Source organism: Panulirus ornatus, chromosome 24 (genome assembly GCF_036320965.1).
Source record: "Panulirus ornatus isolate Po-2019 chromosome 24, ASM3632096v1, whole genome shotgun sequence".
NCBI classification, from domain to species: domain Eukaryota; kingdom Metazoa; phylum Arthropoda; class Malacostraca; order Decapoda; family Palinuridae; genus Panulirus; species Panulirus ornatus.
The window spans coordinates 16,042,853-16,057,596 of NC_092247.1; the positions used below are offsets into that span (position 1 = coordinate 16,042,853).

At 42.5% G+C, this 14,744-nt stretch overlaps 1 protein-coding gene across 2 annotated transcripts in view; it reads right to left on the bottom strand.

Annotated features, from left to right (window-relative positions):
- Positions 1–14,744, bottom strand: part of LOC139757122 (uncharacterized) — a 157,664-nt gene that overhangs the window by 17,816 nt on the left and 125,104 nt on the right. For both annotated transcript variants that reach the window (XM_071677220.1, XM_071677219.1), the window contains one exon: positions 12,752–14,488. In XM_071677220.1, coding sequence (XP_071533321.1) covers positions 12,752–14,488 — 1,737 coding nt within the window. The remainder of the gene's footprint in view (positions 1–12,751; positions 14,489–14,744) is intronic.

Consider the following 14,744-nt stretch of genomic DNA (forward strand, 5'->3'; position numbering starts at 1 on the left):
ACACATTCTTTAACGCTCCCAGAACTTTTGCCACCACCCCCACCCTATAATTCATTTCCACTTCCATGGTTCCATTTGATGCCAAATCCACTCCCAGATATCTAAAACACTTCACTTCCTTCAGTTTTTCTCCATTCAAATGTACCTCCCAACTGAGTTGTCCCTCAACCCTACTGTACCTAATAACTTTGCTCTTATTCACATTTACTCTCAGCTTTCTTCTTACACACACTTTACCAAACTCAGTCACCAGCTTCTGCAGTTTCTCTCCCGAATCAGCCACCAACGCTGTATCATCAGCAAACAACAACTGACACACTTCCCAAGCTCTCTCATCCACAACAGACTGCATACTTGCCCCTCTTTCCAAAAACTCTTGCATTCACCTCCTTAACAACCCCATCCATAAACAAATTAAACAACCATGGAGACTTTACGCATCCCTGCCGCAAACCAACATTCGCTGAGAACCAATCACTTTCCTCTCTTCCTACACGTACACATGCCTTACATCCTCGATAAAAACTTTTCACTGCTTCTAACAACTTGCCTCCCACACCATATATTCTTAATATCTTCCACAGAGCATCTCTATCAATTCTATCATATGCCTTCTCCAGATCCAGAAATGCTACATACAAATCCGTTTGCTTTTCTAAGTATTTCTCACATACATTCTTCAAAGCAAACACCTAATCAACACATCCTCTACCACTTCTGTAACCACACTGCTCTTCCCCAATCTGATGCTCTGTATATGCCTTCACCCTCCCAATCAATAACCTCCCATATAATTTACCAGGAATACTCAACAAACTTATACCTCTGTAAATTTGAGCACTCACTTTTATCCCCTTTGCCTTTGTACAATGGCACTATGCAAGCATTCCGCCAATCCTCAGGCACCTCCCCATGAGTCATACATACATTAAATAACCTTACCAACCAGTCAACAATATAGTCACCACCTTTTTTAATTAATTCCACTGCAATACCATCCAAACCCGCTGCCTTGCCAGCTTTCATCTTCTGTAAAGCTTTTACTACCTCTTCTCTGTTTACCAAATCATTCTCCCTAACCCCACTTTGCACACTGCCTCGACTAAAACACCCTATATCTGCCACTCTATCATCAAACCCATTCAACAAATCTTCAAAATACTCACTTCATCTCCTTCTCACATCACCACTACCTGTTATCACCTCCCCATTTGTCCCCTTCACTGATGTTCCCATTTGTTCCTTGTCTTAACACTTTATTTACCTCCTTCCAAAACATCTTTTATTCTCCCTAAAATATAATGATACACTCTCACCCAAACTCTCATTTCCCTCTTTTTCACCACTTCCACCTTTCTCTTGACCTCCTGCCTCTTTCTATTATACATCTCCCACTCATTTGCATTATTTCCCTGCAAAAATCGTCCAAATACCTCTTTCTTCTTTTTCCCTAATAATCTTACTTCTTCATCCCACCACTCAATACCCTTCCTAATCTGCCAACCTCCCACGCTTCTCATGCCACAAGCATCTTTTGCACAAGCCATCACTGCTTCCCTAAATAAATCCCATTCCTCCTCCACTCCACTTACGTCCTTTGTTCTCACCTTTTTCCCATTCTGTACACAGTCTCTCCTGGTACTTCCTCACACAAGTCTCCTTCCCAAGCTCACTTACTCTCACCACTCTCTTCACCCCAACATTCTCTCTTCTTTTCTGAAAACCTCTACAAATCTTCACTGTTGCCTCCACAAGATAATGATCAGACATACCTTCAGTTGCACCTCTCAGCACATTAACATCCAAAACTCTCTTTCGCACGCTTATCAATTTACACATAATCCAACAACGCTCTCTGGCCATCTCTTCTACTTACATCCATATAATTATTTATATGTATATCTTTCTTTTTAAACCAGGTATTCCCAATCACCAGTCCTTTTTCAGCACATAAGTCTACAAGCTCTTCACCATTTCCATTTACAACACTGATCATCCCATGTACACAAATTATTCCCTCAACTGCCATGTTACTCACCTTTGCATTCAAATCACCCATCACTATAACCCAGTCTCATGCATCAAAACTAATAACACACTCATTCAGCTGCTCCCAAAACACTTGCCTCTCATGATCTTTCTTCTCATTCCCAGGTGCATATGCACTAATAATCACTCATCTCTCTCCATCCACTTTCAGTTTTACCCATATCAATCTAGAGTTTACTTTCTTACACTCTATCACATACTCCCACCACTCCTGTTTCAGGAGTAGTGCTACTCCTTCCCTTGCTCTCGTCCTCTCACTAACCCCTGACTTTACTCCCAAGACATTCCCAAACCACTCTTCCCCTTTACCCTTGAGCTTCGTTTCACTCAGAGCCAAAACATCCAGGTTCCTTTCCTCAAACATACTACCTATCTATCCATTTTTTCTCACCTTGGTTACATCTACATACATTTAGACACCCCAATCTGAGCCTTCAAGGAGGATGAGCACTCCCCGCATGACTCCTTCTGTTTCCCCCTTTAGAAAGTTAAAATACAAGGAGGCGAGAGTTTCCAGCCCCCCACTCCCGTCCCCTTTAGTCGCCTTCTATGACACGTAAGGAATGCGTGGGAAGTATTCTTTCTCCCCTATCCCCAGGGATATATATATATATATATATTTCTTTCTTTCTTTTAAACTATTCACCATTTCCCGCGTTAGCGAGGTAGCGTTAAGAACAGAGGACTGGGCCTTTTTTGGAATATCCTCACCTGGCCCCCTCTGTTCCTTCTTTTGGAAAATTAAAAAAAATAAAAAACGAGAGGGGAGGATTTCCAGCCCCCCACTCCCTCCCCTTTTAGTCGCCTTCTACGACATGCAGGGAATACGTGGGAGGTATTCTTAATCCCCTATCCCTAGGGATAATATATATATATATATATATATATATATATATATATATATATATATATATATATATATTTTTTTGCTTTGTCGGTCTCCCGCGTTTGCGAGGTAGCGCAAGGAAACAGACGAAAGAAATGGCCCAACCCACCCCCATACACATGTATATACATACGTCCACACACGCAAATATACATACCTGCACAGCTTTCCATGGTTTACCCCAGACGCTTCACATGCCTTGATTCAATCCACTGACAGCACGTCAACCCCGGTATACCACATCGCTCCAATTCACTCTATTCCTTGCCCTCCTTTCACCCTCCTGCATGTTCAGGCCCCGATCACACAAAATCTTCTTCACTCCCATCTTTCCACCTCCAATTTGGTCTCCCTCTTCTCCTCGTTCCCTCCACCTCCGACACATATATCCTCTTGGTCAATCTTTCCTCACTCATTCTCTCCATGTGCCCGAACCATTTCAAAACACCCTCTTCTGCTCTCTCAACCACGCTCTTTTTATTTCCACACATCTCTCTTACCCTTACGTTACTTACTCGATCAAACCACCTCACACCACACATTGTCCTCAAACATCTCATTTCCAGCACATCCATCCTCCTGCGCACAACTCTATCCATAGCTCACGCCTCGCAACCATACAACATTGTTGGAACCACTATTCCTTCAAACATACCCATTTTTGCTTTCCGAGATAATGTTCTCGACTTCCACACATTCTTCAAGGCTCCCAGAATTTTCGCCCCCTCCCCCACCCTATGATCCACTTCCGCTTCCATGGTTCCATCCGCTGCCAGATCCACTCCCAGATATCTAAAACACTTCACTTCCTCCAGTTTTTCTCCATTCAAACTCACCTCCCAATTGACTTGACCCTCAACCCTACTGTACCTAATAACCTTGCTCTTATTCACATTTACTCTTAACTTTCTTCTTTCACACACTTTACCAAACTCAGTCACCAGCTTCTGCAGTTTCTCACATGAATCAGCCATCAGCGCTGTATCATCAGCGAACAACAACTGACTCACTTCTCAAGCTCTCTCATCCCCAACAGACTTCATACTTGCCCCTCTTTCCAAAACTCTTGCATTCACCTCCCTAACAACCCCATCTATAAACAAATTATACTTTTTTTTTTTTCCCAAAAGAAGGAACAGAGAAGGGGGCCAGGTGAGGATATTCCCTCTAAGGCCCAGTCCTCTGTTCTTAACGCTACCTCGCTAATGCGGGAAATGGCGAATAGTATGAAAGAAAAGAAGAGACATCACACACCCCTGCCGCAAACCTACATTCACTGAGAACCAATCACTTTCCTCTCTTCCTACACGTACACATGCCTTACATCCTCGATAAAAACTTTTCACTGCTTCTAACAACTTGCCTCCCACACCATATATTCTTAATGCCTTCCACAGAGCATCTCTATCAACTCTGTCATATGCCTCCTCCAGATCCATATATGCTACATACAAATATATTTGCTTTTCTAAGTATTTCTCACATACATTCTTCAAAGCAAACACCTGATCAACACATCCTCTACCACTTCTTAAACCACACTGCTCTTCCCCAATCTGATGCTCTGTACATGCCTTCACCCTCTCAATCAATACCCTCCCATATAATTTCCCTGGAATACTTAACAAACTTATACCTCTGTAATTTGAGCACTCACTCTTATCCCCTTTGCCTTTGTACAATGGCACTATGCAAGCATTCTGCCAATCCTCAGGCACCTCACCATGAGTCATACATACATTAAATAACCTTACCAACCAGTCAACAATACAGTCACCCCCTTTTTTAATAAATTCCACTACAATACCATCCAAACCCGCCCCCTTGCCGGCTTTCATCTTCCCCAAAGCTTTTACTACCCCTTCTCTATTTACCAAATCATTTTCCCTAACCCTCTCACTTTGCACACCACCTCAACCAAAACACCTTATATCTACCACTCTTATCATCAAACACATTCAACAAATCTTCAAAATACTCACTCCATCTCCTCCTCACATCACCACTACTTGTTATCACCTCCCCATTAGCCCCCTTCACTGATGTTCCCATTTGTTCCCTTGTCTTATGCACTTTATTTACCTCCTTCCAAAACACCTTTTTATTCTCCCTAAAATTTAATGATACTCTCCCACCCCAACTCTCATTTGCCCTCTTTTTCACCTCTTGCACCTTTCTCTTGACCTCCTACCTCTTTCTTTTATACATCTCCCACTCATTTGCATTATTTCCCTGCAGAGATCGTCCAAATGCCTCTCTCTTCTCTTTCACTAATAATCTTACTTCTTCATCCCACCACTCACTAACCTTTCTAATCTGCCCACCTCCCACGCTTCTCATGCCACAAGCATCTTTTCCATAAGCCATCACTGCTTCCCTAAATACGTCCCATTCCTCCCCCACTCCCCTTACCTCCTGTGTTCTCAACTTTTTCCATTCCGTACTCAGTCTCTCCTGGTACTTCCTCACACAAGTAGCCTTCCCAAGCTCACTTACTCTCACCACTCTCTTCACCCCAACATTCTCTCTTCTTTTCTGAAAACCTCTACAAATCTTCACCTTCGCCTCCACAAGATAATGATCAGACATCACTCCAGTTGCACCTCTCAGCACATTAACATCCAAAACTCTCTCTTGTGCGCGCCTATCAATTAACACGTAATCCAATAATGATTTCTCCTACTTACATATGTATACTTGTTTTTTTTTTTTTCAGTCTTCTGCGTTTGCGAGGTAGCGCAAGGAAACAGACGAAAGAAATGGCCCAACCCACCCCCATACACATGTATATACATACGTCCACACACGCAAATATACATACCTACACAGCTTTCCATGGTTTACCCCAGACACTTCACATGCCTTGATTCAATCCACTGACAGCACGTCAACCCCGGTATACCACATCGCTCCAATTCACTCTATTCCTTGCCCTCCTTTCACCCTCCTGCATGTTCAGGCCCCGATCACACAAAATCTTTTTCACTCCATCTTTCCACCTCCAATTTGGTCTCCCTCTTCTCCTCGTTCCTTCCACCTCCGACACATATATCCTCTTGGTCAATCTTTCCTCACTCATTCTCTCCATGTGCCCAAACCATTTCAAAACACCCTCTTCTGCTCTCTCAACCACGCTCTTTTTATTTCCACACATCTCTCTAACCCTTACGTTACTTACTCGATCAAACCACCTCACACCACACATTGTCCTCAAACATCTCATTTCCAGCACATCCCCCTCCTGCGCACAACCCTATCCATAGCCCACGCCTCGCAACCATACAACATTGTTGGAACCACTATTCCTTCAAACATACCCATTTTTGCTTTCCGAGATAATGTTCTCGACTTCCACACATTCTTCAAGGCTCCCAGAATTTTCGCCCCCTCCCCCACCCTATGATCCACTTCCGCTTCCATGGTTCCATCCGCTGCCAGATCCACTCCCAGATATCTAAAACACTTCACTTCCTCCAGTTTTTCTCCATTCAAACTCACCTCCCAATTGACTTGACCCTCAACCCTACTGTACCTAATAACCTTGCTCTTATTCACATTTACTCTAACTTTCTTCTTCCACACACTTTACCAAACTCAGTCACCAGCTTCTGCAGTTTCTCACATGAATCAGCCACCAGCGCTGTATCATCAGCGAACAACAACTGACTCACTTCCCAAGCTCTCTCATCCCCAACAGACTTCATACTTGCCCCTCTTTCCAAAACTCTTGCATTCACCTCCCTAACAACCCCATCCATAAACAAATTAAACAACCATGGAGACATGGTGTATTTCTCTTTTTAAACCAGGTATTCCCAATCACCAGTCCTTTTTGAGCACATAAATCTACAAGCTCTTCACCATTTCCATTTACAACACTGAACACCCCATGTACACCAATTATTCCCTCAACTGCCACATTACTCACCTTTGCATTCAAATCACCCATCACTATATCCCGGTCTCATGCATCAAAACCAATAACACACTTACTCATCCGCTCACAAAACACTTGCCTCTTATGATCTTTCTTCTCATGCCCAGGTGCATATGCACCAATAATCACCCATCTCTCTCCATCCACTTTCAGTTTTACCCATATCAATCTAGAGTTTACTTTCTTACACTCTATCACATACTCCAACCACTGATGCGGGAAAGAGCAACTCAGTACAATAATAACAATAACATACACTGGGATAAGAGTCTGAATCCAGAAAAATTAGAGGATGTTGTGTGGAGTGTTTTAGAAATCTGGGAGTCGACTTAGCAATGAATGAACCATGGAAGCAGAAGTGAGTCACAGGGTGGGGGAGGGGGGTGAAGGTTCTGGGAGTGATGAAGAATGTGTGGAAGGAGAAAATGTTATCTCAGAGAGCAAAAATCGGTATGTTTGAAGGAATAGTAATTCCAACAATGTTATGTGGTTGCGAGGCATGGGCCATAAATAGGGTTGTGTTGAGGAGGGTGGATGTATTGGAAATGAGGTGTTCGAGGGCAATATGTGATGTGAGGTGGTTTGATTGAGTGAGTTTCTGTAAAGGTAAGAGAGATGAGTGGAAATAAAAAGAGTATGGTTGAGAAAGCAGAAGAGGGTGAGCTGAAATGGTTTGGACATATGGAGAAAATGAGTAAAGAAAGATTGACAAAGAGGTTTTATGCGTCAGAGGTGGAGGGAACAAGGAGAAGCGGGAGACCAAAGTGGAGGTGGAAGGATGGAGTGAAAAAGATTTTGAGCGATCGGGGAATGAACATCCGGGAGGGTGAGAGGTGTGCAATGAATAGAGTGAATTGGAATGATGTGGCATACTTGGGTCGATATGCTGTCAATGGACTGAACCAGGACATGTGATGCGTCTGGGGTAAACCATGGAAAGGTCTGTGGGGCCTGGATGTGGATAAGGGAGCTGTGGTTTTGGTGCATTACACATGATAGCTAGAGACTGAACGTGAACGGATGGGGCCTTTTTGTCTGTATTCCTGGCACTACCTCGCTGAAGCAGAGGACAGCAATGCTTTTTTCCTGTGGGGCAGGGTAGCAACAGGAATGGATAAAGGCAAGCAAGTATGAATATGTACATGTGTATGTATGTAATGTCTATGTGTATGTATGTAATGTCTATGTGTATGTATGTGTATCTATATGTTGACGTGTATACGTATGTATATGTGCATATGTGGGCATTTATGTACATATATGGGTATATGAGTGGATGGGCAATTCTTCGTCCATTTCCTGGCACTATCTCACTGACGCTGGAAACAGCGATCATGTATAATAAATGAAAAATAAATAATATACATCATCCCTGGGGATAGAGGAGAAAGAATACTTCCCATGTATTCCCTGCGCAGTCATAGAAGGTGACTAAAAGTGGAGGGAATGGGGGGCTGGAAATCCTCCCCTCTCGTTTTTAATTTTCCAAAAGAAGGAACAAAGAAGGGGGCCAGGTGAGGATATTCCCTAAAAGGCTCAGTCCTCTGTCCTTAACGCTACTTCACTAATGCGGGAAACAGCAAACAGTATAAAAAAAGTAATATACACATACATATCAACATATACACATACATTCATATACACATATACAGACATATACATTTCCAGTGCCACCCCGCCCCACAGGAAACAGCATTGCCACTCCATACATCAGCAGGGTAACGCCAGGAAAACAGACAAAAAGCCAATATTTGTTCAAACTCAGCCTCTAGCAAATATATAAGGGATATACACATTCTCATCCACCCTAAATATTCGTCATTTCCTGAATTAGTGAGGCAGCGTCAAGAAGATATGACTGAGCCTTAGGGAGAAAAATTCTCACTTGGCCCTCTTCTCTGTGAGGCCTGGTTTGTGGAGAGGGGTCTCCAGTTTTGCTGTATTATACATGACAACTATAGAGTGGATGTGAGTAAATAAGACCATTTCTTTATTATCTTATTTATTTATTTATTTTGCTTTGTCACTGTCTCCCGCGTTAGCGAGGTAGCGCAAGGAAACAGACGAAAGAACGGCCCAACCCGCCCACATACACATGTATATACATACATGTCCATACACGCACAATATACATACCTATACATCTCAATGTACACATATATACACACACAGACATACATATATACACATGTACACAATTCATACTGTCTGCCTTTATTTGTTCCCATCGCCACCTCACCACACATGGAATAACAACCCCCTCCCCCCTCATGTGTGCGAGGTAGCGCGAGGAAAAACACCAGAGGCCCCATTCGTTCACACTCAGTCTCTAGCTGTCATGTAAAAATGCACCGAAACCACAGCTCCCTTTCCACATCCAGGCCCCACACACTTTGCATGGTTTACCCCAGACGCTTCACATGCCCCGGTTCAATCCATTAACAGCACGTCGACCCCGGTATACCACATAGATCCAATTCACTCTATTCCTTGCATGCCTTTCACCCTCCTGCATGTTCAGGCCCCGATCACACAAAATCTTTTTCACTCCATCTTTCCACCTCCAATTTGGTCTCCCACCTCTCCTCGTTCCCTCCACCTCCGACACATATATCCTCTTGGTCAATCTTTCATCACTCATTCTCTCCATGTGACCAAACCATTTCAAAACACCCTCTTCTGCTCTCTCAACCACACTCTTTTCATTTCCACACATCTCTCTCACCCTTACATTACTTACTCGATCAAACCACCTCACACCACATAAGTCCTCAAACATCTCATTTCCAGCACATCCATCCTCTGCGCACTACTCTATCCATAGCCCACGCCTTGCAACCATACAACATTGTTGGAACCACTATTCCTTCAAACATACCCATTTTTGCTTTCCGAGATAATGTTCTCGACTTCCAAACATTCTTCAAGGCTCCCAGAATTTTCGCCCCCTCCCCCACCCTATGATTCACTTCCGCTTCCATGGTTCCATCCGCTGACAGATCCACTCCCAGATTTCTAAAACACTTCACTTCCTCCAGCTTTTCTCCATTCAAACTTACCTCCCAGTTGACTTGACCCTCAACCCTACTGTACCTAATAACCTTGCTCTTATTCACATTTACTCTTAACTTTCTTCTTTCACACACTTTACCAAACTCAGTCACCAGCTTCTGCAGTTTCTCACATGAATCAGCCACCAGCGCTGTATCATCAGCGAACAACAACTTACTCACTTCCCAAGCTCTCTCATCCACAACAGACTGCATACTTGCCCCTCTTTCCAAAACTCTTGCATTCACCTCCCTAACAACCCCATCCATAAACAAATTAAACAACCATGGAGACATCACACACCCCTGCCGCAAAACTACATTCACTGAGAACCAATTACTTTCCTCTCTTCCTACACGTACACATGCCTTACATCATCGATAAAAAGTTTTCACTGCTTCTAACAACTTGCCTGCCACACCATATATTCTTAAAACCTTCCACAGAGCATCTCTATCAAATGCCTTCTCCAGATCCATAAATGCTACATACAAATCCATTTGTTTTTCTAAATATTTCTCGCATACATTCTTCAAAGCAAACACCTGATCAACACATCCTCTACCACTTCTGAAACCACACTGCTCTTCCCCAATCTGATGCTCTGTACATGCCTTCACCCTCTCAATCAATACCCTCCCATATAAATTACCAGGAATACTCAACAAACTTATATTTATTTATTTATTTATTTTGCTTTGTTGCTGTCTCCTGCGTTTGCGAGGTAGCGCAAGGAAACAGACGAAAGAAATGGCCCAACCCACCCCCATACACAATGTATATACATACACGTCCACACACGCAAATATACATACCTATACATCTCAATGTACACATATATATACACACACAGACACATACATATATACCCATGCACACAATTCACACTGTCTGCCTTTATTCATTCCCATCGCCACCTCGCCACACATGGAATACCATCCCGCTCCTCCCTCATGTGTGCGAGGTAGCACTGAGAAAAGACAACAAAGGCCCCATTCGTTCACACTCAGTCTCTAGCTGTCATGCAAAAATGCCCGAAACCACAGCTCCCTTTCCACATCCAGGCCCAACAGAACTTTCCATGGTTTACCCCAGACGCTTCACATGCCCTGATTCAATCCACTGACAGCACGTCAACCCCGGTATACCACATCGATCCAATTCACTCTATTCCTTGCCCTCCTTTCATCCTCCTGCATGTTCAGGCCCCGATCACACAAAATCTTTTTCACTCCATCTTTCCACCTCCAATTTGGTCTCCCACTTCTCCTCGTTCCCTCCACCTCCGACACATATATCCTCTTGGTCAATCTTTCCTCACTCATTCTCTCCATGTGCCCAAACCATATCAAAACACCCTCTTCTGCTCTCTCAACCACACTCTTTTTATTTCCACACATCTCTCTTACCCTTACATTACTTACTCGATCAAACCACCTCACACCACACATTGTCCTCAAACATCTCATTTCCAGCACATCCACCCTCCTGCGCACAACTCTATCCATAGCCAACACCTCGCAACCATACAACATTGTTGGAACTACTATTCCTTCAAACATACCCATTTTTGCTTTCCGAGATAATGTTCTCGACTTCCACACATTCTTCAACGCTCCCAGGATTTTCGCCCCCTCCCCCATCCTATGATTCACTTCCGCTTCCATGGTTCCATCCGCTCCCAGATCCACTCCCAGATATCTAAAATACTTTACTTCCTCCAAATTTATACCTCTGTAATTTGAGCACTCACTCTTATCCCCTTTGCCTTTGTACAATGGCATTATGCAAGCATTCCGCCAATCCTCTGGCACCTCACCATGAATCATACATACATTAAATAACCTTACCAACCAGTCAACAATACAGTCACCCCCTTTTTTAATAAATTCCACTGCAATACCATCCAAACCTGCTGCTTTGCTGGCTTTCATCTTCCGTAAAGCTTTTACTACTTCTTCTCTATTTACCAAATCATTTTCCCTAACCCTCTCACTTTGCACACCACCTCGACCAAGACACCCCACATCTGCCACTCTATCATCAAGCACATTCAACAAACCTTCAAAATACTCACTCCATCTCCTTCTCACATCACCACTACTTGTTATCACCTCCACATTAGCCCCCTTCACTGAAGTTCCCATTTGTTCCCTTGTCTTGTGCACTTTATTTACCTCCTTCCAAAACATCTTTTTATTCTCCCTGAAATTTAATGATACTCTCTCACCCCAACTCTCATTTGCCCTCTTTTTCACCTCTTGCACCTTTCTCTTGACCTCCTGCCTCTTTCTTTTATACCTCTCTCACTCATTTGCATTTTTTCCCTGCAAAAATCGTTCAAATGCCTCTCTCTTCTCTTTCACTAATAACCTTACTTCTTCATTCCACCACTCACTACCTTTTCTAATCAACCCACCTCCCACGCTTCTCATGCCACAAGCATCTTTTGCGCAAGCCATCACTGCTTCCCTAAATACATCCCATTCCTCCCCCACTCCCCTTACCTCCTTTGTTTTCAACTTTTTCCATTCTGTACTCAGTCTCTCCTGGTACTTCCTCACACAAGTCTCCTTCCCAAGCTCACTTACTCTCACCATTCTCTTCACCCCAACATTCTCTCTTCTTTTCTTTATTAGTTCCTGGAAAATACACAAAAAAAAAAGAAAAATTGGAATGATGGTATGAACCAATAATGGCTTATGAATTCCCAATATATGTGCATTGAACATTTTCAGTATAAACCTTTTTCTATGCATAAATATATGTTTAAACATCTAAAAATATCTGACGAGGAAAATCCTTCCAGAAATCACCGGTATACTTACCTAGCAAGGCTGCGTCTACAATTACGAGGACGTTGTCTCAATGTAGGATTTGGAAGTTTCCGAGGTGCTCCCTCTGGGTATATATAGGGATTTCCTACAGGAGTAGTGAAGGAATCAAATCCAATGGATAATATTGGGTCACTAGGTGATAATACTACCTCATTCATATTAACTGCATGGGTAGCGCTGAAAACTTGCTTTGATCTGCTTGGTCTTAAAGCTTGAGAGACAGACTGAATCAAGGAACTTTTATCTAATCTTTTGGTCAGTGTCAAAATGTGTTGATTTGACGTATCAGGATGCAAACCTTGAGAGACAAGGCGATCTGTACAAATTTGCAAGTCTGAGATCTGCGGATTAGGATTATTAGTATCAACATGTTCACTACAGTGACTGGTAGACACAGTAGGGTGCTGGTCAGTTTCAACTGATCTCAAACCACAAGTTTCTGACTGTAGATTACAAGTAAGTGAATGAGAACTAAAAGCGACGGATGGTTGCTTTGGTGTAGTACATTTTGAGACTGATGTATCCAATCCCTTTTTTGGTGTATGTGACTCTTGTATGGATTTGTTCATCTGATGACTAAAAATTATTGTCTTTTCCCCTTCTGAAGTAAATTTAAGCTCATTCAATGTCTTTGATTCCTTGTAGTTAACATCTGCAACTGGGTTACTGCCGATATCATGCATGTGGGAAGAGAAGTTTGAAGCTGAGGAGTTGTGTGCTATATCCTTGACCTCTGGTCTACATACATCCTTGGACACTTGAAACTCATCCTCTAAGCTGCAACACACAGATGACCCATTATCTAAAGAGGAATTTGTTGCCACAGGAAAATCTATCCTCAAAAAAGATGATGGGCTAGTGAATGGAAGGGATTTAGATTGTTGTTTTGGTGTTGTACAACTTTCTGAGTTGTATGCAATGGGTGAATTTTTTTTTTCTCCATTCTCACTAAGAAAGTTCAAAAATCCTTTCTGCTCTATAACAAAGCTCTGGAGATTCATGTCCCAGGTTTCAAAAGGAGTAAGAGATGGCTGCGTGCTTTTATTCAATTTTTCATTAGGTGAAACTTCTGGGTAATAATGCTTAGTGTTCTTAGGGCACATTACTGCAGAGACAGTGCTCCCAGCTGCATTATTATTATAAGTTAGTGATACTCTACTTCTGAATGACCTTTTATCATTCAGTATCCTCCAGTTGTCATCAGCACTGTTAATCCTTTTGTTGAATGCATTTTCACCACAGTTAGGTGTGAAATAAGATAACTCACCACTATCACTATCATCAGAAAATGATTCATAACTCCTTTTGGGAGACCTGAAACTATTTCCTTTGGGCCTTCTGTGTTCCTCACTGTAGTAAGGCTTCTGTTCAACTGTCATGAGAGATGAGTCTGTACCATTTGTAGGCCAGCACTTCAATGTATTTGTCGTGAGTGGCTTCGCACGTTTCAAGTTTTGAGAACATTCTGCTGGTGAAAACTCATTCTTGGATTCTGAATTTTCCCTTGGTCTGTTAGTGTTAAATATTTCATGCTCAGATTTCGAGCAAAATGACCTGTAGTTGGTCCTTAATGTTTCTGGGAGACTTTCACAACTGGAAGAATGTGAAGTACTTTTAACATTTCTGTTCCTGCAGCTATGTGGCAGGTCATTTTCTTTTTCAACTGAGCTGTGTAAAGATATATCTGCAAAGGTGAGACGCTTTTTCCCTAAAGGAGATGACAGTTTTCTGCAAAAAGAGAGAAATATTCATTAATATATGAAGTGGTCACATAATGGGACAGTAGTGAGAGGCTATCTCTATCAATGATGGTACTGAATTATAACTGAAATATGGAAGAGAATGAGTCTGGAATACTGTTACGATACAATGACTTGATGAAAAAGTGATTTGCAAGGAAACAATAGAGCACTATGAAGTAATTCAGGAGTATCCATCAGAAAAAATAAATGTAAATGCAAACAATAGCTAGGTAATATTTCAT